The sequence below is a fragment of the Scyliorhinus torazame genome, chromosome 17 (genome assembly GCF_047496885.1).
Source record: "Scyliorhinus torazame isolate Kashiwa2021f chromosome 17, sScyTor2.1, whole genome shotgun sequence".
Lineage (NCBI taxonomy): Eukaryota > Metazoa > Chordata > Chondrichthyes > Carcharhiniformes > Scyliorhinidae > Scyliorhinus > Scyliorhinus torazame.
The window spans coordinates 78207266-78233576 of NC_092723.1; the positions used below are offsets into that span (position 1 = coordinate 78207266).

General features: G+C 52.9%; 1 protein-coding gene across 3 annotated transcripts in view; it reads right to left on the reverse strand.

Annotated features, from left to right (window-relative positions):
• The window catches only part of LOC140393965 (BTB/POZ domain-containing protein KCTD20-like), a 170870-nt gene that overhangs the window by 104788 nt on the left and 39771 nt on the right, over positions 1-26311 (reverse strand). For all 3 annotated transcript variants that reach the window (XM_072480670.1, XM_072480669.1, XM_072480671.1), the window contains one exon: positions 4626-4816. In XM_072480670.1, the coding sequence (XP_072336771.1) occupies positions 4626-4816 (191 nt within the window). The remainder of the gene's footprint in view (positions 1-4625; positions 4817-26311) is intronic.

The window sequence follows — 26311 nt, forward strand, 5'->3', positions numbered from 1 at the left end:
GTCACAGCCCCTCTCTGTAACCAGCACTGTCAGTGAGTGAGGATGTGAGAATGGGATTATAGTGTCACAGCCCCTCTCTATAACCAGCACTGTCAGTGAGTGAGGAGGTGAGAATGGGACTGTAGTGTCACAGTCCCTCTCTGTAACCAGCACTGCCCCCAGAGTGAGTATGTGAGAATGTGATTATAGTGTCACAGTTCCTCTGTCTGTAACCAGCACTGCCAGTGAGTGAGGAAGTGAGAATGGGATTATAGTGTCACAGCTCCTCTCTGTAACCAGCACTGCCAGCGAGTGAGGATGTGAGAATGGGACTATAGTGTCACAGCCCCTCTCTATAACCAGCACTGTCAGTGAGTGAGCAGGTGAGAATGGGATTATAGTGTCACAGTCCCTCTCTGTAACCAGCACTGCCCCCAGAGTGAGGATGTGAGAATGGGATTATAGTGTCACAGTCCCTCGCTGTAACCAGCACTGCCCCCAGAGTGAGGATGTGAGAATGGGATTATAGTGTCACAGTCCCTCTGTCTGTAACCAGCACTGCCAGTGAGTGAGGATGTGAGAATCGGATTATAGTGTCACAGCCCCTCGCTGTAACCAGCACTGCCCCCAGATTCAGGATGTGAGAATGGGATTATAGTGTCACAGCCCCTCTCTGTAACCAGCACTGCCAGTGAGTGAGGATGTGAGAATGGGACTATAGTGTCACAGCCCCTCTCTGTAACCAGCACTGTCAGTGAGTGAGGATGTGAGAATGAGAGTGTAGTGTCACAGCCCCTCTCTGTAACCAGCACTGCCAGTGCGTGAGGATGTGAGAATGAGACTATGGTGTCACAGTCCCTCTCTGTAACCAGCACTGCCCCCAGAGTGAGGATGTGAGAATGGGATTATAGTGTCACAGCCCCTCTCTGTAACCAGCACTGCCAGTGAGTGAGGATGTGAGAATGGGATTATAGTGTCACAGCCCCTCTCTGTAACCAGCACTGCCAGTGAGTGAGGATGTGAGAATGAGACTATGGTGTCACAGCCCCTCTCTGTAACCAGCACTGCCAGTGAGTGAGGAGGTGAGAATGAGACTATGGTGTCACAGCCCCTCTCTGTAACCAGCACTGTCAGTGAGTGAGGATGTGCGATTGGGACTATAGTGTCACGGCCCCTCTCTGTAACCAGCACCGCCAGTGAGTGAGGATGTGAGAATGAGACTATAGTATCACAGCCCCTCTCTGTAACCAGCACTGCCAGTGAGTGAGGATGTGAGAATGGGACTATAGTGTCACAGCCCCTCTCTGTAACCAGCACTGCACCCAGAGTGAGGATGTGAGAATGGGACTAAAGTGTCACAGCCCCTCTCTGTATCCAGCACTGCCCCCAGAGTGAGGATGTGCGAATGGGACTATAGTGTCACAGTTCCTCTCTGTAACCAGCACTGCCAGTGAGTGAGGATGTGCGAATGGGACTATAGTGTCACAGCCCCTCTCTGTAACCAGCACTGCCAGTGCGTGAGGATGTGAGAATGGGACTATAGTGTCACAGCCCCTCTCTGTAACCAGCAATGCCAGTGGGTGAGGAGGTGAGAATGGGACTATAGTGTCACAGCCCCTCTCTGTATCCAGCACTGCCCCCAGAGTGAGGATGTGCGAATGGGACTATAGTGTCACAGTTCCTCTCTGTAACCAGCACTGCCAGTGAGTGAGGATGTGCGAATGGGACTATAGTGTCACAGCCCCTCTCTGTAACCAGCACTGCCAGTGCGTGAGGATGTGAGAATGGGACTATAGTGTCACAGCCCCTCTCTGTAACCAGCAATGCCAGTGGGTGAGGAGGTGAGAATGGGACTATAGTGTCACAGCCCCTCTCTGTATCCAGCACTGCCCCCAGAGTGAGGATGTGCGAATGGGACTATAGTGTCACAGTTCCTCTCTGTAACCAGCACTGCCAGTGAGTGAGGATGTGCGAATGGGACTATAGTGTCACAGCCCCTCTCTGTAACCAGCAATGCCAGTGGGTGAGGAGGTGAGAATGGCACTATGTCACAGCCTCTGAGTGACCGGCACTCAGGTGCAGCCTGGCTGATGCTTTATGCGTAATTATTCCTGCAGTGAGATGCAATCTGACCCAGTCCTGCCGAAGGGAAAGGGATTGTCCCGAAAGTGAGGTGAATAAATTTGCATCATGCTTAATGTGTGACTGGGCGAGGGATGGCGGCTGTGGGTTGTTGGGTTGTGGGTTTGGATGAGAGGAGAATGCAGTGACTCTACCTCTTGCTGAAGGTTGTTTCTATCCTGCCCAGAGCTGACTCATTCAACTCTGGCTAGCAATGTTACAAAACCAGTTCTGCAGCATGAAGCTGATTGAGGGGATCTTTGCACATGGAGGGTGTGGGGTGGTTGCATGCAGGGGGAAGACAGGACAGATTCATGGAGTGTGAGATTACTTCTTCCCTGAGTTTCATTAAACTCCTCCTAACATTACACCCAGTGGACTCCCGGTGATTGACCTGGGCCCCTGCAGGCTCAGATTTGGTTCTCTCGGTCCCATAGAAAAGGTCCATGTTTGAGGGATTGGACCTTCTGAGTCCTGTCCTTCCAGATAGGGACACTGTTTTTCTGACCCTGGTCCCTAGCAACCAGTCCACACTCTATAAACAGATGGGGAATGCTGACACACTGAAACATAAATAGCAAATGCTGCAAACATTTCAATGTAGTGATGCCTTCAAGTAAATACAGGTAAGCATTTAGGGTTAAAACATTCTGGGAAGCATGGTAGCACAATGGTTAGCACTATTGCTTCACAGCGCCTGGGTTCGATTCCCGGTTTAGGTCATTGTCTGTGTGGAGTCTGCACGTTCTCCCCGTGTGTGCGTGGGTTTCCTCCGGGTGCTCCGGTTTCCTCCCGCAAGTCCCAAAAGAAGTGCTGTTAGGTAATTTGGACATTCTGAATTCTCCCTCTGTGTACCCGAACAGGTGCCGGAATGTGGCGACGAGGGGATTTTCACAGTAACTTCATTGCAGAGTTAATGTAAGCCTACTTGTGACAATAATAAAGATTATTATTATGTTCTCTTCACAGCTGTCACAAGTTTGTCTTGGTTTTTTTCAATTCTCAGTTTACCAAGCCTTGGGCCTACACTGAATTTCAAGGTGTGGGACTGCACTGGTAGGGGCACCAGAAATGGATGTGGAATGGGGAGAGCCTCAGCCCACGTCAAGCTGAATCAAGCAGCGGAGGCACAATAAGGCTGCAAGGTATGAACACGTCGATTTTGAGTCAATTCAGAATCAGACCATCACAATGGTTTCCCTTACCCAGGTACTAACTGTTGCCCAGTGGGAGACGACAAGAGGAACAGCTGAGCAGCACGGTAGCATTGTGGATAGCACAATTGCTTCACAGCTCCAGGGTCCCAGTTTTGATTCCAGCTTGGGTCTCAGTCTGTGCGGAGTCTGCACATCCTTCCCGTGTGCAAAGTCCAAAGATGTGCAGGTTAGGTGGATTGGCCATGATAAATTGCCCTTAGTGTCCACAATTACCCTTAGTGTTGGGTGGGGTTACAGGGTTATGGGGATAGGGTGGAGGTGTTGACCTTGGGTAGGGTGCTCTTTCCAAGAGCCGGCGCAGACTCGATGGGCCGAATGGCCTCCTTCTGCACTGTAAATTCTATGTAAAAACACTTTGGGTTGGATTCTCCGATTCTGAGGCCATGTCCCCACGCCGCCGTGGGAACGGTGCCGTTTTACTCCGGAAAAAATGGCGTAAAACGGCCACCGATTCTCCATTTGGCTGGAGGCTAGCATGCCGGCAGCTTTGAGCACCCTGCTCTAGCTGCCGATAGGGCCCGCAGAATTGCCGAGTCCATGGCCGCGCATGCACATTGTGGCCGTGCCGTGCTACATGGCAGAGGCCGCTCGTGGACCCGGCCCGTGAAATAGTGCCCCCCTTTGGCCGACTCACGATCTCTGGACCACCCCCCCCCCCAACAGTGCCCCCACCCCCTGATAAAGTCTCCTCCTGCCCACGGATCGGCCCTCCCCCGACTGAGCGGCACTGGACTGAGTCCGCAGCCACCACACCGAGTTCCCGATGGGTGGGACCACACGCGACTGACACCGTCGGGAACTCGGCTGGTCGGGGGCAGAGCATCGGAGGCGGGCTTCAGGCAATGTCCTGAGGCCGCGATACTTCGGCTTTGGAGGGGGCGGAGCATCGCAAAAGCATCACCGCCCCCGATTTGGTCGGGAACTTTGATTCTCCGGCCGATCGCCAAACACGATTTCGCCGCAGGCGACCAGAGAATCCAACCCTTTGTCTCTCCCGTGGGTCAAAGGGTAGCCCTCAACTCCGAGTCAGAAAGCCATGGGATCAAGCCCCACTTTTAAGAAAAGTGTGCTCCAGAGATTTAGGCACACAATCCAGGCCAACACTTCAGTGTAATGCTGAGGGAGCACTGCACTGGCAGAGGAACTGCCTTTCAGATAAAATGTCTGTCCTCTCAGATGGATGCCTTGATTCTTACAACACTTTTAAAAGTACTTCAGTGGCTGTAAAGCACTTTGGATAACTTTAGGCATCACAGAAAAATGAGTCTTCCTTCTTTCTGTAAACCAGATAATTGTTGAGCTACCCACCCAGACTCTGCTGCCTGATTGGGTGAACCACGTTGTGGAGATACAGTGGGGGATTGCTCTCTTCTCGTTGGCGAGGGCCTTTGCCAATCGGCGCTGAAGGATACAGATTCCGCTCAATCACTGCAACGTTACCGTGAAGACTCATCCTGCGAGTTCGAACGATTGGCTGCCTCAGTAAACGTGGCATGGACCTGTGGGAAGGAGAGAAGTCAAGGATTATAAATAGACTGAACTCAACTGCATCATCCTGTCAACCAATATATTATTCACCCATTGATTGCACAATCACCTTAAATAAAAAAATAAAAAATTTGGAATGCCCAATTAATTTTTTCCCAATTAAGGGGCAATTTAGCTTGGCCAATCCACCTACAGTGCACATCTTTTTGGGTTGTGGAGGTGAGACCCACGCAGACATGGGGAGAATGTGCAAACTCCACATGGACAGTGACCCGGGGCTGGAATTGAACTCGGGTCCTCGGCGTCGTGAGGCAGCAGTGCTAACCACTGCGCCACCGTACCACCTCTTCACAATCTCCTTTTAACCATTTCCTTATTTATTTTACAATCAGGACTGGTTGTGGCGTAAACCGTGTGGTATGTATGTGTGTGTCGTCTGCCTCATGGTGGTAACATGGAACACCGAGACAAAAGATATGAAGACTGAAGATATGTAAAGAGCTGTATTGAACTGAACTATGGGCTCTAAACACAAAGCATGATGGTCAATTTAGTCAAGTCAAAGCTTCACTAGCAACAGCAAAGTTCAGTAAAATAACAAACTGTAGGAGGACTGGTACCAGGGAATATAAGCAGAGCCTCATTAAGGGCAGTAAATATGCCGCTTTTTCCCAGCTTTGAGATTAATAACGCTGTTGGAGGTTACAAAGGTTTAAAGGGCCATTTCCACAAACCATCGAGGCTACTGTGGTTCAAACAATTTTGCAAGTTGCTCAGATTGACGGCTGAGACAGATGGCGACAGACAGAGGAACTCAGAAACCAGTATTGTGAGCATGTACCAAGCCTAGTGGTTCAATAAAGATGTATCACCTTTGGTGAGTCGTCATCCAAGTTGTTGTGTCAGTTTTAATCAGAGTAGAGACAAAGGAACATTTAGGCTATATGTGGGTCTAACAATCTTTCCAAATGCAACCAATAAAAGTATAAGTTCGATAGCCCCGCTGCCTCGCGGCGCCGAGGTCCCAGGTTCGATCCCGGCTCTGGGTCACTGTCCGTGTGGAGTTTGCACGGATTTTGCCCCCACAACCCAAAGATATGCAGTCTAGATGGATTGGCCACGCTAAATTGCCCCTTAATTGGAAAAAAAATGAATTGGGTACACTAAATTTAAAAAAAAAGTACAAGTTCGTCAGTGATTTGCCATTTGGAGCAGAGGCATTGATAGTGATAATGCACGATCAATGACCACTAAAGCGAGGTTGTAGTCCAACTGAATAAGCTAAATGTTTCCCCCAGCAGCTCAGGTACAGAAAGAAGGCTGCTGGGGCGGCATGGGCTCTTATACCCCGACTATCAGGGCGGAGCTACCATACAGCTTGACCAATAGGAAAACATACAATATCTACCAATGGTGTTCCAGCATTACCAGGTACCGTAATACCTCTACACAGACTATCACATTCACCCCCTGTTAAAAAAGAGTCAGGCGGGGGTGGTGGCTTGATATTGCAAAATGGTAACGTGGTAGAAATTATAGTTATGGAGGTACCGTAATACCTCCGTACAGCGTTTTTGTCTTATTGTCGTACTATTTACAGATTCACAATTAACTATATACACTTTAAAATGAAGCAATCAGTCGATCGGGGGCCCTGGTCGTCCTCTGTGATCGTTGAAGCTCTGGTGGTGACGCTGGTGGAGGCCCGGGCGTCTGTGGCTCCGGGAGCGTGGCCTCGATCTCTGTAGCATCTTCGACACCCCTAGACACCGCTGGTGGGGAAAACGGTTGACTTGGGAAGGGAGCGTCTGAGGGGTGCGTCGGTGGGTGGGGGGGGGGGCCTAGACGGGGCCGACGGAAGGACCGATCCTCTTGGGAAGGGGGCGGCTGTAAGGTGCACCAGTGGGAGGGAGGGTGGGACTGGTGGCTGGGGTGTGCGTGGGGATCCGGCGGGCAGCAGGTCTTGTAGGGAGACCGTATCTTGCCGGCTGTCGGGGTATGCCACGTAGGCGTACTGGGGGTTAGCGTGGAGAAAATGGACCCTCTCGACCAACGGGTCCGACTTGTGCGCCCGCACGTGTTTTCGGAGCAGGATGGGTCCGGGAGCTGCCAGCCAGGTCGGGAGCGAGGTCCCAGAGGAGGACTTCCTGGGGAAGACAAGGAGACGTTCGTGAGGTGTTTGGTTGGTCGTGGTACAAAGCAGTGACCGGATGGAGTGGAGGGCATCCGGGAGACTGGGGGATTCCTGGACCGTAGGGCCAGTAGGACGGTCTTCTAGACCGTTCCGTTCTCCCTCTCTACCCTGTCCGTTACCCCGGGGTTGTAATTGGTCGTCCTGCTCGAGGCGATGCCCTTGCTGAGCAGGAATTGATGCAGTTCGTCGCTCATAAATGAGGACCCCCTATTACTATGTATGTAAGCGGGGAACCCGAACAGCGTAAAGATGCTATGGAGGGCCTTGATGACGGTGGTTGCGGTCATGTTGTGGCAGGGGGTGGCGAATGGGAACCGGGAGTACTCGTCAATCAAGTTCAGGAAGTATGTGTTGCGGTCGGTGGAGGGGAGGGGGCCTTTGAAGTCCATACTGAGGCGTTCAAAGGGACGAGAAGCCTTTATAAGGTGCGCTTTCTCTGGCCTGGAGAAGTGCGGTTTGCACTCCGCGCAGATTTGGCAATTCCTGGTGGCTGTCCTGACCTCCTCGATGGAGTAGGGCAGGTTGAGGGTCTTGATAAAGTGGAAGAAGCGAGTGACCCCCGCGTGGCAGAGGTCCTCGTGGAGGGCTCAGAGGTAGTCCACTTGTACGTTGGCACAGTATGTGAGAAGAAGGCCACGGGTCTGCCCGCATGGTTGAGGGTGGCTGCCAGAGCTACGTCAGACGCGTCGCTCTCGACCTGGAAGGGGAGGGACTCGTCGATGGCGTGCACCGTGGCCTTTGCAATGTCTGCTTTGATGCGGCTGCCTGGCGGTCCTCTATCGTCAGGGGAAAAATTGTGGATTGGATCAGGGGACGGGCCTTGTCCGCATAGTTGGGGACCCACTGTGCATAGTAAGAGAAAAACCCTAGGCAGCGCTTCAGGGCCTTGGAGCAGTGAGGGAGGGGGAACTCCATAAGGGGGCGCATGTGTTCAGGGTCGGGGCCTATTACTCCATTTTGCACTACGTAGCCGAGGATGGCTAGGCGGTCGGTGCTAAACACGCATTTATCCTTGTTATACGTAAGGATAAGGATCTTTGCGGTCTGGAGGAATTTTCGGAGGTTGATGTCGTGGTCCTGCTGGTCGTGGCCGCAGATGGTGACATTATCGAGATACGGGAATGTTGCCCGTAAACCGTACCGGTCAACCATTCGGTCCATCTCGCACTGGAAGACCGAGACCCCGTTAGTGACACCGAAGGGAACCCTTAAGAAGTGGTAGAGCTGCCCATCTGCCTCGAAGGCAGTGTACTTGCAGTCACTAGTGAGTATGGGGAATTGGTGGTAGGCGGACTTAAGATCCACCGTGGAGAAGACCTTGTAATGCGCGATCCTGTTTACCAGGTCGGATATGCGGGGGGGAGGGTACGCGTCCAGCTACGTAAACCTGTTGATGGTCTGACTGTAGTCGATGACCATCCTATGCTTCTCCCCGGTCTTTACCACCACTACTTGAGCTCTCCAGAAACTGTTGCTAGCTTCAATGACTCCTTCCCTCAGTAGCCTTTGGACCTCTGACCTAATAAAGATCCGATCCTGGGCACTGTACCGTCTGCTCCTGGTGGCGACGGGTTTGCAATCCGGGGTGAGGTTCGCAAACAGGGAAGGCGGATCGATCTTGAGGGTCGCGAGGCTGCAGACAGTGAGGGGGGGTATAGGGCCGCCAAATTTGAAAGTTAGACTTTGGAGATTGCACTGGAAGTCTAACCCTAGGAGTGTGGCCGCGCAGAGGTGGGGAAGGACGTAGAGCCGGTAATTTTTAAACTCCCTTCCCTGGACAGTGAGATTTGCTCCACAAAACCGGAGTGGGAACTACTGAGTGGGAACCGGAGGCCAGGGAGATTTTTTGATTAACAGGGTGGACGGGGAGAGAACAGCGCCTTCCCGTGTCGGGGTGTATGAAGCTCTCCGTGCTCCCAGAGTCGATTAAACAGGACGTCTTGTGCCCGTTGATTAGTACTGTCGTTGTAGCAGTTGAGAGTGTTCGAGGCCGGGACTGGTCCAGGGTCACCGAGGCTATTCGCGGCAGCAGTTGAGTGTTCTCTTCGGGCGGTGTGTGGTCAGCCGAGCTGGGGTCCTGGGAGTCCATCCAAGATTGCGGCGCCCATTGGTCGCACATGGCTAGGGCTGCACAAAATGGCGGCTCCCATCCATCGCACGCGGCGTCCGCGGGACAAGATGGCGGCGCCCAGGGGCCATGGAGATGGTTGTGGTGGCGGTCCGCATTCGCCACAGGAGACCGCGGCGACCGCACGGGCCTGGCATACCACCACGAAGTGGCCTTTTACCGCATCCCTTGCAGGTGGATGCGTGGGCCGGACAGCGCTGCCGGGGGTGCTTGGCCTGCCCGCAAAAGTAGCACACATCTCAATTATACACACTGCATGTCCACACATCTCAATTATACACACTGCATGTCCAGACATCTCAATTATACACACTGCATGTCCACACATCTCAATTATATACACAGCGTGTCCACACACCTCAAACACACACAGCGTGTCCGCACCTCAAATGCAGTGTGTCCACACACCTCAAGTACACACATTGTGCCCACAAACCTCAAATACACATACAGCGTGTCCACATACCTGAAATACACACAGCGTGTCCACACAACTCAAATACACACAGCGTTGCCACACAGCTCAAATACACACAGCGTGTACGCACAACTCAAATACACACAGCGTGTCCACACAACTCAAATACACACAGCGTTGCCACACAACTCAAATACACACAGCGTTGCCACACACGATTTGTCACGATGGTCACAATTTGCGGCGCTTTCGGGGATTTCCCCGATTTTTCCATCTCCCCCCTGACTATCGTTGGCCTTTGGGGCCGTCATGGGCAGCGAGCGGGGCCGGTTTGAAAACCGGCGAGGAACCCCGCGCGGGTGTCTGGCAGCGGGGGCTGAGGCGTTGGGCCCAGCGCGCTCGAAGGCCAGAGCAGCGGGGCGGATCCAAACGGAGGCCAAGGCGGCAGGCCCGAAGCCAGGGCGCGATGTAGGTGGGATGTCCCACAGCGGATGGCTCCCACATAGAATGCAGTAAGAAAGCTGAAGTCCGGTCCCAGGGGAACTCTGGAGAAATGTAAAAAAGAGGAGAAAGAAGTTTTAAAGAAGTCTGGTGAAAGTTTTTTTTTCTCCCTTTTTTTGTGTGAAGGAAGAAAAATTGTTTGTTTTTCCAAAAAAAAGATTGAAGAAGGACAGAAGGGCAAAAAGGGGACGATGTACCGTCAATTCACCAAGAGACTGAGAGACCGAGTGAACATTAGGCTTTATTTTTTTTAATTAAATATTTTATTGAAAATTTTTGGTCAACCAACACAGTACATTGTGCATCCTTTACACAATATTATAACAACACAAATAACAATGACCTATTTTATAAACAAAAAATGAATAAATAATAAATAACAAAAATGAAAACTAGCCCTAATTGGCAACTGCCTTGTCACAAGTAACACTCTCCAAAAATATAATTTAACAGTCCAATATATAATTATCTGTAGCAACGACCTATACATACTATACAGTATATATTAACAACCCTGAGAGTCCTTCTGGTTCCTCCTCCCCCCCCCACCCCCCCACTCCTCCCCCCCACCCCTCCCGCCCCCCGATCCTGGGCTGCTGCTGCTGCCTTCTTTTTCCCATTCCGTCTATCTTTCTGCGAGGTATTCGACGAACGGTTGCCACCGCCTGGTGAACCCTTGAGCCGACCCCCTTAGGACGAACTTAATCCGCTCTAGCTTTATAAACCCCGCCATGTCATTTATCCAGGTCTCCACCCCCGGGGGCTTGGCTTCTTTCCACATTAGCAATATCCTGCGCCGGGCTACTAGGGACGCAAAGGCCAAAACATCGGCCTCTCTCGCCTCCTGCACTCCCGGCTCTTGTGCAACCCCAAATATAGCCAACCCCCAGCTTGGTTCGACCCGGACTCCTACTACTTTTGAAAGCACCTTTGTCACCCCCATCCAAAACCCCTGTAGTGCCGGGCATGACCAAAACATATGGGTATGATTCGCTGGGCTTCTCGAGCACCTCGCACACCTATCCTCCACCCCAAAAAATTTACTGAGCCGTGCTCCAGTCATATGTGCCCTGTGTAATACCTTAAACTGAATCAGGCTTAGCCTGGCACACGAGGACGACGAGTTTACCCTGCTTAGGGCATCTGCCCACAGCCCCTCCTCGATGTCCTCCCCCAGCTCTTCTTCCCATTTCCCTTTTAGTTCATCTACCATAGTCTCCCCTTCGTCCCTCATTTCCCTATATATATCTGACACCTTACCATCCCCCACCCATGTCTTTGAGATCACTCTGTCCTGCACCTCTTGTGTCGGGAGCTGCGGGAATTCCCTCACCTGTTGCCTCGCAAAAGCCCTCAGTTGCATATACCTGAATGCATTCCCTTGGGGCAACCCATATTTCTCGGTCAGCGCTCCCAGACTCGCGAACTTCCCATCCACAAACAGATCTTTCAGTTGCGTTATTCCTGCTCTTTGCCACATTCCATATCCCCCATCCATTCCCCCCGGGGCAAACCTATGGTTGTTTCTTATCGGGGACCCCCCCAAGGCTCCAGTCTTTCCCCTATGCCGTCTCCACTGTCCCCAAATCTTCAGTGTAGCCACCACCACCGGGCTTGTGGTGTAGTTCCTCGGTGAGAACGGCAATGGGGCTGTCACCATAGCCTGTAGGCTAGTCCCCCTACAGGACGCCCTCTCTAATCTCTTCCACGCCGCTCCCTCCTCCTCTCCCATCCACTTACTCACCATTGAAATATTAGCGGCCCAATAATACTCACTTAGGCTCGGTAGTGCCAGCCCCCCCCATCCCTGCTACGCTGTAAGAATCCCTTCCTCACTCTCGGGGTGTTCCCGGCCCACACAAAACCCATGATGCTCTTTTCAATCCTTTTTAAAAAAGCCTTCGTGATCACCACCGGGAGGCACTGAAACACAAAGAGGAATCTCGGGAGGACCACCATCTTAACCGCCTGCACCCTCCCTGCCATTGACAGGGATACCATATCCCATCTCTTGAAATCCTCCTCCATCTGTTCCACCAACCGCGTTAAATTTAACCTATGCAATGTGCCCCAATTCTTAGCTATCTGGATCCCCAGGTAACGAAAGTCCCTTGTTACCTTCCTCAACGGTAGGTCCTCTATTTCTCTACTCTGCTCCCCTGGATGCACCACAAACAACTCACTTTTCCCCATGTTCAATTTATACCCTGAAAAATCCCCAAACTCCCCAAGTATCCGCATTATTTCTGGCATCCCCTCCGCCACGTCCGCCACGTATAGTAGCAAATCGTCCGCATACAAAGATACCCGGTGCTCTTCTCCTCCCCTAAGTACTCCCCTCCACTTCTTGGAACCCCTCAATGCTATCGCCAGGGGCTCAATCGCCAGTGCAAACAATAATGGGGACAGAGGGCATCCCTGCCTTGTCCCTCTATGGAGCCGAAAATATGCAATCCCCGTCCATTCGTGACCACGCTCGCCACTGGGGCCCTATACAACAGCTGCACCCATCTAACATACCCCTCTCCAAAACCAAATCTCCTCAACACCTCCCACAAATAATCCCACTCCACTCTATCAAATGCTTTCTCGGCATCCATCGCCACTACTATCTCCGTTTCTCCCTCTGGTGGGGCCATCATCATTACCCCTAACAACCTCCGTATATTCGTGTTCAGCTGGCTCCCCTTCACAAACCCAGTTTGGTCCTCGTGGACCACCCCCGGGACACATTCCTCTATTCTCATTGCCATTACCTTGGCCAGGACCTTGGCATCTACATTTAGGAGGGAAATAGGTCTATAGGACCCGCATTGTAGCGGGTCCTTTTCCTTCTTTAAGAGAAGCGATATCGTTGCTTCAGACATAGTCGGGGGCAGTTGTCCCCTTTCCTTTGCCTCATTAAAGGTCCTCGTCAGTACCGGGGCGAGCAAGTCCACATATTTTCTATAGAATTCGACTGGGAATCCATCCGGTCCCGGGGCCTTTCCCGCCTGCATGCTCCTAATTCCTTTCACCACTTCTTCTACCTCGATCTGTGCTCCCAGTCCCACCCTTTCCTGCTCTTCCACCTTGGGAAATTCCAGCCGATCCAAGAAGCCCATCATTCTCTCCCTCCCATCCGGGGGTTGAGCTTCATATAATTTTTTATAAACTGTCTTGAACACTCCATTCACTCTCTCCGCTCCCCGCTCCATCTCTCCTTCCTCATCCCTCACTCCCCCTATTTCCCTCGCTGCTCCCCTTTTCCTCAATTGGTGTGCCAGCAACCTGCTCGCCTTCTCCCCATATTCGTACTGTACACCCTGTGCCTTCCTCCATTGTGCCTCTGCAGTGCCTGTAGTCAGCAAGTCAAATTCTACATGTAGCCTTTGCCTTTCCCTGTACAGTCCCTCCTCCGGTGCTTCCGCATATTGTCTGTCCACCCTCAAAAGTTCTTGCAGCAACCGCTCCCGTTCCTTACTCTCCTGCTTCCCTTTATGTGCCCTTATTGATATCAGCTCCCCTCTAACCACCGCCTTCAACGCCTCCCAGACCACTCCCACCTGGACCTCCCCATTATCATTGAGTTCCAAGTACTTTTCAATGCACCCCCTCACCCTTAGACACACACCCTCATCTGCCATTAGTCCCATGTCCATTCTCCAGGGTGGGCGCCCTCCTGTTTCCTCCCCTATCTCCAAGTCCACCCAGTGTGGAGCGTGATCCGAAATGGCTATAGCCGTATACTCCGTTCCCCTCACCTTCGGGATCAATGCCCTACCCAGCACAAAAAAGTCTATTCGCGAGTAGACTTTATGGACATAGGAGAAAAACGAGAACTCCTTACTCCTAGGTCTGCTAAATCTCCACGGGTCTACACCTCCCATCTGCTCCATAAAATCTTTAAGTACCTTGGCTGCTGCCGGCCTCCTTCCAGTCCTGGACTTCGACCTATCCAGCCCTGGTTCCAACACCGTATTAAAATCTCCCCCCATTATCAGCTTTCCCATCTCTAGGTCCGGAATGCGTCCTAGCATCCGCCTCATAAAATTGGCATCATCCCAGTTCGGGGCATATACGTTTACCAAAACCACCGTCTCCCCCTGTAGTTTGCCACTCACCATCACGTATCTGCCCCCGTTATCCGCCACTATAGTCTTTGCCTCGAACATTACCCGCTTCCCCACTAATATAGCCACCCCCCTGTTTTTCGCATCTAGCCCCGAATGGAACACCTGCCCCACCCATCCTTTGCGTAGCCTAACCTGGTCTATCAGTTTCAGGTGCGTTTCCTGTAACATAACCACATCTGCCTTAAGTTTCTTAAGGTGTGCGAGTACCCGTGCCCTCTTTATCGGCCCGTTCAGCCCTCTCACGTTCCACGTGATCAGCCGAGTTGGGGGGCTTCCTACCCCCCCCCCTTGTCGATTAGCCATCACCTTTTTCCAGCTCCTCACCCGGTTCCCACGCAGCTGTATCTCCCCCAGGCGGTGCCCCCCCGCCCATCCTCTCCCATACCAGCTCCCCCCTCTCCCCAGCAGCAGCAACCCAGTAATTCCCCCCTCCCACCCCCCCCGCTAGATCCCCCGCTAGCGTAATTACTCCCCCCATGTTGCTCCCAGAAGTCAGCAAACTCTGGCTGACCTCGGCTTCCCCCCGTGACCTCGGCTCGCACCGTGCGACGCCCCCTCCTTCCTGCTTCTCTATTCCCGCCATGATTATCATAGCGCGGGAACCAAGCCCGCGCTTCTCCCTTGGCCCCGCCCCCAATGGCCAACGCCTCATCTCCTCCACCTCCCCTCCTCCCCCCATCACCACCTGTGGGAGAGAGAAAAGTTACCACATCGCAGGATTAGTACATAAAACCCCTCTTTGCCCCCCACATTCGCCCCACCACTTTGTTCGAACGTTCTTTTTAATAACCCGCTCATTCCAGTTTTTCTTCCACAATAAAAGTCCACGCTTCATCCGCCGTCTCAAAGTAGTGGTGCCTCCCTCGATATGTGACCCACAGTCTTGCCGGTTGCAGCATTCCAAATTTTATCTTCTTTTTATGAAGCACCGCCTTGGCCCGATTAAAGCTCGCCCTCCTTCTCGCCACCTCCGCACTCCAGTCTTGATAAACGCGGATCACCGCGTTCTCCCATTTACTGCTCCGAGTTTTCTTCGCCCATCTAAGGACCATTTCTCTATCCTTAAAACGGAGGAATCTCACCACTATGGCTCTGGGAATTTCTCCTGCTCTCGGTCCTCGCGCCATCACTCGGTATGCTCCCTCCACCTCCAACGGACCCGCCGGGGCCTCCGCTCCCATTAACGAGTGCAGCATCGTGCTCACATATGCCCCGACGTCCGCTCCCTCCACACCTTCAGGAAGACCAAGAATCCTCAGGTTGTTCCTCCTTGCGTTGTTTTCCAGTGCCTCCAACCTTTCCACACATCGTTTCTGATGTGCCTCCTGCGTCTCCGTCTTCACCACCAGGCCCTGTATATCGTCCTCATTCTCGGCTGCCTTTGCCTTCACGACCCGAAGCTCCCGCTCCTGGGTCTTTTGTTCCTCCTTTAGCCCTTCGATCGCCTGTAGTATCGGGGCCAACAGCTCTTTCTTCATTTCCTTTTTGATCTCTTCCACACAGCATTTCAAGAACTCTTGTTGTTCAGGGCCCCATGTTAAACGGCCACCTTCCGACGCCATCTTGGTTTTTGCTTGCCTTCCTTGCCGCTGTTCTAAAGGATCCACTGCAATCCGGCCACTTTCTCCTCCTTTTTTCATCCGTATCCAGGGGGGGATTCCCTTCTGGTTTACCTCACAGTGTTTTTAGCCGTCAAAATTGCCGTTGGGGCTCCTATCAAGAGCCCAAAAGTCCGTTTCACAGGGAGCTGCCGAAACGTGCGACTCAGCTGGTCATCGCCGCACCCGGAAGTTCCAACATTAGGCTTTATTAATCATGAACTTGCCGAGCCAGAGTCGGTTGTACAGATGAGTGCCACCCACAGGTGGCCGGTGAGGGCGGAGTCAGAGGCGGAGCCCACCGGGGTTACAGTACAGGACCTGGAAGTAGCTCGTATCACCACTCCCAGGTCATAGGTTACAGTATCATACAGACAGCTCATGCATTAGGTGAATACATTCACCACTGGGGAAAAAAGAAAGGAAAAACAATAAGCTGTTAAAGGATGCGAAGAGCAGCGTCGATGAAAGGAGGAAACGTGGGCTCGCCGCTGAATGAGAGGACGAGCAAAAGTGCTGACAAGATGGCGGAAGCCGAACCACATGGTGGGGCCACACTACTTATGGTGGAGAAGATGACCGAGGTGATGGCGGTGGAGCTGGAAAAACAGTTTGCGAGGCACATGGAGGCCTTGGGGAAGGAGACGGCGGTCGCATTGAAGTCATTGGTGGAGGAGGCAATCGCCCCGGTGAGGGTAGCTGTGGCAAAGGCATCGGCCGAGGTGAGAGAGCAGGGCGAGAACATGAAGGAAGTGGAGGAGGCCATGTCACAGCACAGCGACCAGTTCACCTCGATGGGGGACGAGCTGCGGAGGACTCCGAGCAAAGCTCGAGGACTTGGAGAACTGCTCAAGGCGGCACAATTTGAGAATTGTGGGCTTGCCCAAAGGGACAGAGGGCCCAAGGCCAACAGAATACTTCGCTAAGAAGTTGGCGGAGCTGATGGGGGAGGGTGAGAACCCCTCCCGGTACGAGTTAGAACGAGCTCATCGGTCATTAAGGCCGAAGCCCAAAGTGAACGAGCCAAGAGCAGTAATTATCTGCTTCCATAAGTACTGCATGAAGGAGAAGGTGTTAAGCTGGGCGAAGCAGAAGCGCGAGGTGCAGTGGGATGGTGCTGTAGTTCGGATCCACCAGAACTTGATGGTGGAGTTGGAAAAAGACGAGCGGTGTTCGGGCGGGTGAAGGCGGCACTGTACAAAAAGGAGGTGCGATTTGGTATTGTGTACCCGGCGAAGCTGAGGGTAACTATAATGCCAAAGACTTTTATTTTGAGACAGCGGAGGCAGCTGAGGCGTTCGTGACGGCAGAAGGCTGGTAAATGTACAAATGCTACAACTTTCTTTTTACTGATGTGTATTATAATTTACTTCTCTTTGCATTGTAGCAGAGTTCAAGTTAATGGTTGGGTTGATTGCCGTTCTGTGTTGCGACGGTTAAATCTTATGTTAGTGAATTGTATGGGTTGGATTGTTGGTTTTGTTTTTTCTTTCTCTGGGACTGGGTGGAAGGGGACGATATACCTTGGCGGGGGGAGACACCCGCGCTAGCTTACTAAAGTCGGCTAGTGAACGGAGGTGAGGTGAGAGGAGAGCTGCAGACATTGGAGCCTGGATAGCACGCTTCAATGGGCCTACGAGGCGAGCGAGAGGGGAGTGGGGGGGGGGGGGGGGATTGATGCTGGGAGATGTTTTTTCAAGAGGAAATGTAGGGGGGGTTCTTGGGAGGGGAGGGAAAGGGGTTCGATGTTAATAATGGATAGGAGCGGGTCAGGCTCATGGGGCACGGCCCGGTGGTATGATGATGGTGGATAAGAAGGGTGGGGGGGGTGAGAGACCCCCAGTTAAGATAGTCACGTGGAACGTGAGAGGGCTAGGAGGTCCGGTCAGGAGGTCAAGGGTGCTTGCGCATCTTAAAAGTTTGAAAGCCGATGTGGCAATGCTGCAGGAGACTCACTTGAGGGTGAAGGACCAGGTGAGACTTAAAAAGGGCTGGGTTAGTCAAGTGTTTCACTCTGGATTTGACGGAAGGGCTCGAGGGGTGGCGGTACTGGTCAGCAAAAGGGTGCGGTTCCAGATGGAGAAGGTGGTGGCAGATCAGGGGGGGTAGATATGTGATTGTGTCAGGGGCGCTGGAGGGGAGATGAGTGGCGCTATTAAGTGTATACGGTCCCAATTGGGACGATGTGGAATTCGCGAAGAATGTGTTTGGAGCCATTCCCGACTTGGACACGCATGAGCTGATTGTGGGGGGGGACTGGAACTTGGTGCAGGAGCCAAGGTTGGACAGATCACGGTCGCGCTCGCTGGTCCCATCGGGGGGGCGAAGGCGCTGGCTGGGCTAATGGTGGAAATGGGGGGGTGGCCCCTTGGAGGTTTCTGCACCCAAGGGAACAGGAGTTCTCGTTTTTCTCAGCGGTCCATAAGGTTTACTCGCGGAACGACTTTTTCGTGGTGGGGAAGGCTTTGCTGGCTGGGGCTAAGGGGTCGGAATACTCGGCAATTACAGTGTCAGATCATGCTCTGTACTGGGTGGATATGGTACTGGAGAAGGGGGTAGCGCAGAGACCAGGGTGGAAACCGGATGTGGGGCTTTTGGGGAACCAAGTGTTCTGTGAGAAAATTGAAAAGGTAATTAAGGAATATGTAGGTTTTAATTGTACTGGTGAGGTGTCGAAGGCAGTCGTCTGGGAGGCTCTAAAGGCGGTGGTGAGGGGGGAGGTGATTTTGTTTAAGGCCAGGGTGGACAAAGAGGAGGTTGGAGTGGCAGAGGGTAATAGATGAGATGTTGGAGGTAGATAGGAGGTATGCAGAAGATGGGGACCCAGCGAAGCGGGAAAAGAGGAAGGAACGACAGGCGAGCTTCGACCGACTGTTTACCAGGAAGGCGGTGCGCCAACTGAGACGAGCAAGGGGTGCAGTTTACGAACATGGGGATAAGGTATGTTAGGTCAGCTCCAGAGGGAAGCAGTGGCAAGGGAAATGGTTCAGATGAGGGATAGGGCAGGGAAGTTGGTGGTGGCTCCGGATCTGATTAACAAGGTTTTTGAGGAAGTTTATGAGAGGTTGTACAGGTCAGAGCCACCCGAGGGAGACCGTGAGATGCAGGAATTTCTAGATGGGTTGGAGTACCCGAGGTTAGGGGAGTGGGACAGGGCTACATTAGAAGGAGCGATAGTGGAGCAGGAGATAAAGGATGCGATTGGGAGGATGCAGTTGGGGAAGGTGGCAGGGCCAGATGGGTTTCCGGTGGAATATTATAAAAAATTCAAGGATACTCACTTTAGGTATCTGGGGGTGCACGTTGCCCTGGTGTGGGGGGGGCTTTGCAGGTACAACATGCTACAGAGGGGAAGGCAGGCAGGGGGTTTGGGTCTTCCGAACCTGATGTACTACTACATCAGGGCGGCGAATGTGGAGAAGGTGCGGAGCTGGGTCAGAGGGGTTGATTCCCAGTGGGTCAGAATGGAGGAGAGTTTGTGCAGGGGGTCAGGACTGAAAGCACTGGCAACAGCGCCGCTCCCGATAGCCCCGGGGAAGTACTCAGGGAGTCCTGTAATAATAGCTTCATTGAGAATTTGGAGGCAGTTTCGCCAACACTTTGGGTTAGGGGCAGGATCAAGGGAAATGTCAATATGGGGGAACCACAGATTTGATCCAGGGAGGTGGGATGGAAATTTTCAGAAATGGGAGGAGAAGGGGATTAAGATGCTAAAAGATTTGTTTCTTAGGGGTCGGTTTGCAGGATTGAAGGAGCTGGAAGCGAAGTATGGGCTGGAGCGGGGGGAAATGTTTAAATACAAGTTCGAGATTTTGCCAGAAAGGAGATACAGAGCTTCCCGGTGGAACCCGCCTCCACATTGCTGGAGGAGGTGCTGTGACGACAGGGGGACTGGAGAAGGGGGTAGTGTCAGCGGTTAACAGAGCTATTTTGGAAGAGGAGAAGGCACCACTGGAAGGGATCAAAGCAAAGTGGGAGGAAGAGTTGGGAGAGGTTATGGAGGAGGGGTTCTGGTGTGAGGTGCTCCGGAGAGTAAATGCCTCCACCTCGTGCGCGAGGTTGGGGCTGATACAGCTGAAGGTGGTATACAGAGCACACCTCGCGAGGGCGAGGATGAGCCGATTCTTTGAAGAGTAGAAGATGTGTGTGAGCGTTGCGAGGGGGGGGGCCGCTAATCACGTTCAGATGTTTTGGTCCTGTCCAAAGCTAGAGGATTACTGGAAGGAGGTTTTTAGGGTAATTTCCAAGGTGGTGCGTGTGTAACTGGACCCGGGTCCCCGGGTGGCCATATTCGGGGTGTCGGACCAGCCTCGGTTGGAAACTGGTGGGGAGGCAGATGTTGTAGCCTTCGCCTCATTGATCGCCCGAAGGCGGATCCTGATAGGTTGGAGTGCAACCTCTCCACCCTGTGCCCTGGCGTGGCGGGGGGAACTGTTGGAATTCTTGACTCTTGAGAAGGTTAAGTTTGAACTGAGGGGAAGGACGGAGGGGTTCTACAATTCATGGGCATTATTCATTATGCACTTTCAAGAACGGGATAACATCGAACATTAGTTGGGGGGGTAGATGGGAGAGTTGGGGGGAGGGGGACTGTGTGTATTAAGTGTGACTATGGGTGATTCCTGATTCCTTTTTGGCATTTGTTTATGTGAACATGCGGGCTAATGTCTGGGGTTTGGTGGGAGGATGGGATCGTTGTTATTGTTATGGGGATTGACATATTTGTTGCTGATTATTGTTTATTGTTGGTGGGTGTAAATTTGGGAGAAAAGGAGAATAAAAATATATTTTTTTTTTAAATACACACAGTGTGCCGACACACCTCAAATACATAGCCATATTAATACTATGGCTGCCAGAGCAGGTCAAAAGTTAGGAATCCGACTGCGAGTAACTCACTTCCTGATCCCCCACAAAGCCTGCCACTATCTACAAGGCACAAGTCAGGAGTTCAATGGAATATTAGGAACATAGGAATGAGTAGGCCATTCAGCCTCTCGAGCCTGTTCCACCATTTAATGAGATCACGGCTGATCTGTGACCAAACTCCATGGGCGGGATTCTCCGAAATGGAGGCAGAGTGACCGCGCTGTCGTGAACGCCGTTGGGTTTCACGATGGCGTGAAATGGGCGCGGGCACTACCGATTCTGGCCCCCACAGGGGGGCCAGCACTCACTGAAGCGGTTCACGCTGCTCCAGCCTCCCTTCCGCTAACTCGCGCACGCGCAGTGGCGCCACGCCAATCCGCGCATGCGCGGGGGACTTCCTCAACGCGCCGGCCCCGACGCAACATGGCGTGGGGGTTCAGGGGCCAGCCGCGTAACAAAATAGGGCCGGGGCTGGAGAGGCGGCCCGCCGATCGGTGGGCCCCGATCGCGGGCCAGACCCCATCGGAGCCCCCCCACCCCCCCACAAGCCACCCCACCGACCCTGTGCGCAGAGTTCCCGCCGGCTGTGAGCAGGTGTGGACGGCGCCGGCGGGACTCTGCCGTTTCTGCGCGGCCGCTTGGCCCATCAAAGGCCAGAGAATCGGTGGCCCGGCTGCGGACGGCGGCCTGGCCCCGGACGGCGGCCCACGACGCGCCAAACACGCCAGTGCAAATGGCGCCAATTCTCCGCTCCTCGGAGAAACGCGTGCCGGCATCGGGGTGGCGTGACGTGGTTGCAGTGATTCTCCGGCCCGGCGCGGGCTCGGAGAATCCCGCCCCCTATACCTGCCTTTGGCCCAAATCCCTTAATATTTTTGCTTAACAAAAATCTATCTCCCTAAGATTTAAAATTAACAACTGGTCTAGCTTCAACTACTGTTTGTGGGAGCGAATTCCAAACCCCTACCACCCTTTGAGTGAAGAAGTTCTTCCTAACATCTCTCCTGAACGGTCTAGCCTTAATTGTTAGACTATGAATACTCTCCACTTGGGCGGCATGGTGACGCAGTGGTTAGCACTGCTGCCTCACAACACTGAGGATCCGGGTTCGATCCCCGCCCCTGGTCACTGTCCTTGTGGAGGTTGCACATTCTCCCCGTGTGTGTGGATCTCACCCCCACAACCCAAAGATGTGCAGGGTAGGTGGATTGGCCACGCTAAATTGCCCCTTAATTGGAAAATAAATGTATTGGGTACTCTAAAATTTTTTTTTAATGAATACTTCTGGAACTCTCTCCCTAACAGCACTCTGGGTGTATCTACACCTCAAGGACTGCAGCAGTTCAAGAAAGCAACTCACCACTGCCTTCTGAAGGGCAACTAGGGATGGGCAATAAATGTTGGCCTGACCAGCGACACCCACATCCCATTAATACATTTTAAAATATATACTAATGTGTTAACACTCCTCAAATACACAGTGTGTCCACACTCCCCAAATACATACACAGCGTGCCCACACACCCCAAATACACACACATTGTGCCCACACACCCCAAATACACACACATTGTGCCCACACCCCCCTAATACACACACATTGTGCCCACACACCCCTAATACACACATTGTGCCCACACACCCCAAATACACACACATTGTGCCCACGCACCCCTAATACACACACATTGTGCCCACACATCTCAAATACACACATTGTGCCCACACACCCCAAATACACATACATTGTGCCCACACACCCCAAATACGCACACATTGTGCCCACACATCTCAAATACATACACAGTGCGCCCAGACTTGAAGAGGAATGATGATGACAGGAATAGGTGCTTGCGGGGAGATCGGAAGACTGGGGAATGGCTGCTTGGAAGTGAGAGGCCTTTGAGGAATTGGACTTTGGGGAGTGATGGAGAAAGAGGCTCATGAAGTGGTGGGAATGGGAGCTACGGAAAGAGAAAGATATGAATTGGAGAATGGCAGGGTTGGGGGTGATGCACTATCAATTACGACGAGACGAGAGTAGAGTGTAATCGAGGCTTTATTAGGCAGAGATGTGTAACCTCCTGCAGCTGCTGCCGAAATGGCTGCAGCTCGGTGAGCACACACATACTCCGCCTACTGGGCGGAGCCAGCAGACAGGGTTCTACCCCCGTGCCTGTACTACAGGAGCCTTACCATATTACATCTCGTATGTGATATATATAACAGTGGTGACTACTACATTCACCCCCTGTTAAAAAAAGAGTCCAGCGGGGGTGGTAGTGTAGCCAATGGGATGGCCACTTCCCGATTACAAAATGGACACTGCAAAGATTGCAGGGAAAATGGACAATGCTGAGAAAACAAGCAGGTTCGGAGCTTGTCTGTATATTGGAGACGCAGCTCCCAGACAAGACCAAAACTGTAGACCCATTAGCATATTGATGGCCCATCTCCGGGAACAAAAGAGTAACATTTGAGTAACCGATACTAAGGCAGACACCCAGGCGCCAGAGGAGACCGAAACAAAGCAGGCCAACGGCCACCTAGTACACGCCCAGCCATCAGGGCACCCACCCCTTTATTGGATGAAATCAATAGGAATGATCAAGAAACGGCCCAATTGATTGGGGCCAAGTTCAAGGCCCGCCCAAAAGAGCGCGAAGCCCTTTTGGGTATAAGAAGGAACCCCCAAGAGAGAATCGCTCTCTTGGACCCGGCTCTCACCGAGGATAGACCTGTCGACCAGCTGCACCAGAAACAAGTAAGTCCAAGGTCAACGCTCGCTACCAGACAGACGACCTTAGCTGTTCCCCTTCACCACTTCGACCCCAGCAGCCTCAGAACCGAACAACGGCCATTGATCCTCTGACTGAGTGGGCGTCCGAAGCTAAGTATAGGCTTTAGCAGTAGTGATAGTTTAGTCTGTAGAGTTTTCGTGCATGAGTAGATTTAACTGTGTGTGTAAATAAATAAGTATTGACTTTGAGCTAACTAACTGGTGTACCGAGTCTTTGATCAGTATTCGGGTTTGAACCTTGTGGCGGTATCGAAAGATACCTGGCAACTCTAGAGCAAACGTAATTAGAATTAAGGAAGGCGACCATATTGACCGTCATATTCAGAGCCAACCAAAGAGAGTAACATTCAAAAACTATTTACATGCATTGTAAGGTTAACATTTTGGGGAAAGTTCACAAATTCAGCCGATCAGGTGCCTTGATCCTCTGTTCTGAGCGCCGCAGTCCCGGTGGCGATGCAGGCGTCGGCTCAGTCGCCGGTGACTCCGGGAGCGTGTAGACCTCATCTTCATCCCTGGGTGGGACCAAGGGGAGGACGGATCATCCTGGAGCGGCGGCTGTGGTGAGATGCGCTGGGGGGAGGAAGGGTGGCGCCAGGGCAGAGGGGAGGGGGGGTCCCAGCTGGTGCCAGGTCCCTGAGGGAGACTGTGTCTTGGCGGCCGTTGAGGTACGCCATGTAGGCGTACTGCGGGTTTGCATGGAATAGCTGTACCCTCTCGACCAACGGGTCCGCCTTGTGGAGCCGCACGTGCTTGCGGAGGAGAACGGGTCCTAGAGCTGCCAGCCACGTTGGGAGCGAAGCCCCGGAGGTGGACTTCCTGGGGAAGGCAAGGAGACGTTAATGGGTGTTTGCATTAGTCGCGGTGCACAGGAGCGACCAAATGGAGTGAAGTGCGTCGGGGAGGACCTCCTGCCAGCGAGAGATCGGGAGATTTTTGGACCGTAGGGACGATCAGCTACAATCCCCGCTCCACCTGCCCGTTTCCACGGGGATTGTAGCTGATCGTCCTGCTCGAGGGGATGCCCTTGCTGAGCAGGTACTGACGCAGCTCATCACTCATAAAGGAGGATCCCTGGTCGCTGTGGATGTAGGCGGGGAAACCGAACAGGGCGAAGATGGTGTTGAGTTCTTTGATGACGGTGGTAGACGTCATATCGGGGCATGGGATGGCGAAGGGGAATCTGGAGTATTCGCCGACCACGTTGAGGAAGTACGTGTTTCGGTCGGTGGAGGGGAGGGGCCCTTTGAAATCCACGCTGAGGCATTCAAACGGGCGGAGGCCTTCACTAGATTTGCGCGGTCTGGCCGGTAGAAGTGCAGTTTGCACTTCGCGCAGACCTGGCAGTCTCTGGTGATAGTCCTGACCTCCTCAATGGAGTAGGGCAGGTTGCGGGCCTTTATGAAGTGAAAGAACCGGGTGACCTCTGGGTGACAGAGAGCGTCGTGTAGGGTCCGGAGTTGGTCCACTTGTGCGCTGGCACATGTACCTCGGGATAGGGCAACGGGGGGTTCGTTGACCTCGTAATTGTAGGTGGAGAGCTCAATCCTCCACCTCAAGATTTTATCATTTTTGATCTTGCCCCGCTATGTGTTATTGAATATGAAGGCAACCGACCGTTGGTCAGTGAGGAGAGTGAATCTCCTGCCGGCCAGATAATTCCTTCAATGCCGCACAGCTTCTACGATGGCTTAGGCCTCCTTCTCGACGGAGGAGTGCTGAATTTCGGAGGCATGGAGGGTGCGTGAAAAGAATGCCACGGGCCTGCCTGCCTGGTTGAGGGTGGCAGCCAGAGCGACGTCTGATGCATCGCTCTCGACTTGGAAGGGGGGCGTCTCATCGACCGTGTGCATCGCGGCCTTGGCGATGTCGGCCTTGATACAGTTGAAGGCCTGGTGAGCCTCGGCCATCAGGGGAAAACGGTGGATTGAATGAGCGGGCGGGCCTTGTCCGCATAGTTAGGGACCCACTGGGCATAGTATGAGAAGAACCCCAGGCATCGTTTGAGGGCCTTGGGGCAGAGGGGGAGGGGGAGTTCCATGAGGGGGCGCATGCAATCGGGGTCAGGCCCTAGAACTCCATTTTGCACCACATAGCCGAGGATGGCTAATCGGTTCGTGCTGAACACGCACTTCTCCTTGTTGTACGTTAGGTTGAGGAGTTTGGCGGTGTGGAAGAATTTGGAAAGGTTAGCGTCGTGGTCCTGTTGCTCGTGGCCGCAGATGGTGACGTTATCCAGGTGCGGGAGGTCGCCCGCAGTCCGTACCGGTCAACCATTTGGTCCATCTCCCGTTGGAAGTCCGAGACCCCATTAGTGACGCCGATGGGAACCCTAAAGAAGTGGTAAAGGCGGCCGTCCGCTTCAAACGCAGTGTACGGTGTAGCCACCTAAAGTGGCCAACTCCCGATTTAAAATGGCGAACGGCAAAGGCTGATGGGAAAATCAGCCAACAAGCCAAAACCCAGCAGCTTCAGGTTTGCTGTGTATTTACCTCTGCAAAAACCAGACAGCATCGATACCAGCGATCATCAGCATAACAAAGTAGCAGCCATCTGCATACTGATGAGCAATCCCCGGGAACAATAAGTAACATTTTGGACACACAAAGCAAAGCCAGACTCCTTGGCGCCAGCAGGAGCCAACACAAAGGAGGTGAACGAGCACCTCAAGACCGCCCATCGATCAGGGAACCGCTCCAGTATTGGAGAAAATCGAACCAAGCGATTGGGACACAGTCCAATCACTTGGGACCAGGTACAGGGTCCGCCCCGAAAGGCGGGAAGCCCCTGGGGACTATAAGAGTTAAGCCCCAAGTTCAAATCTCTCTTCACTCTTCAGCAGCTCTCTTCACTGCTCTCTTCTTCCTGCCTGGGTCACCCAGC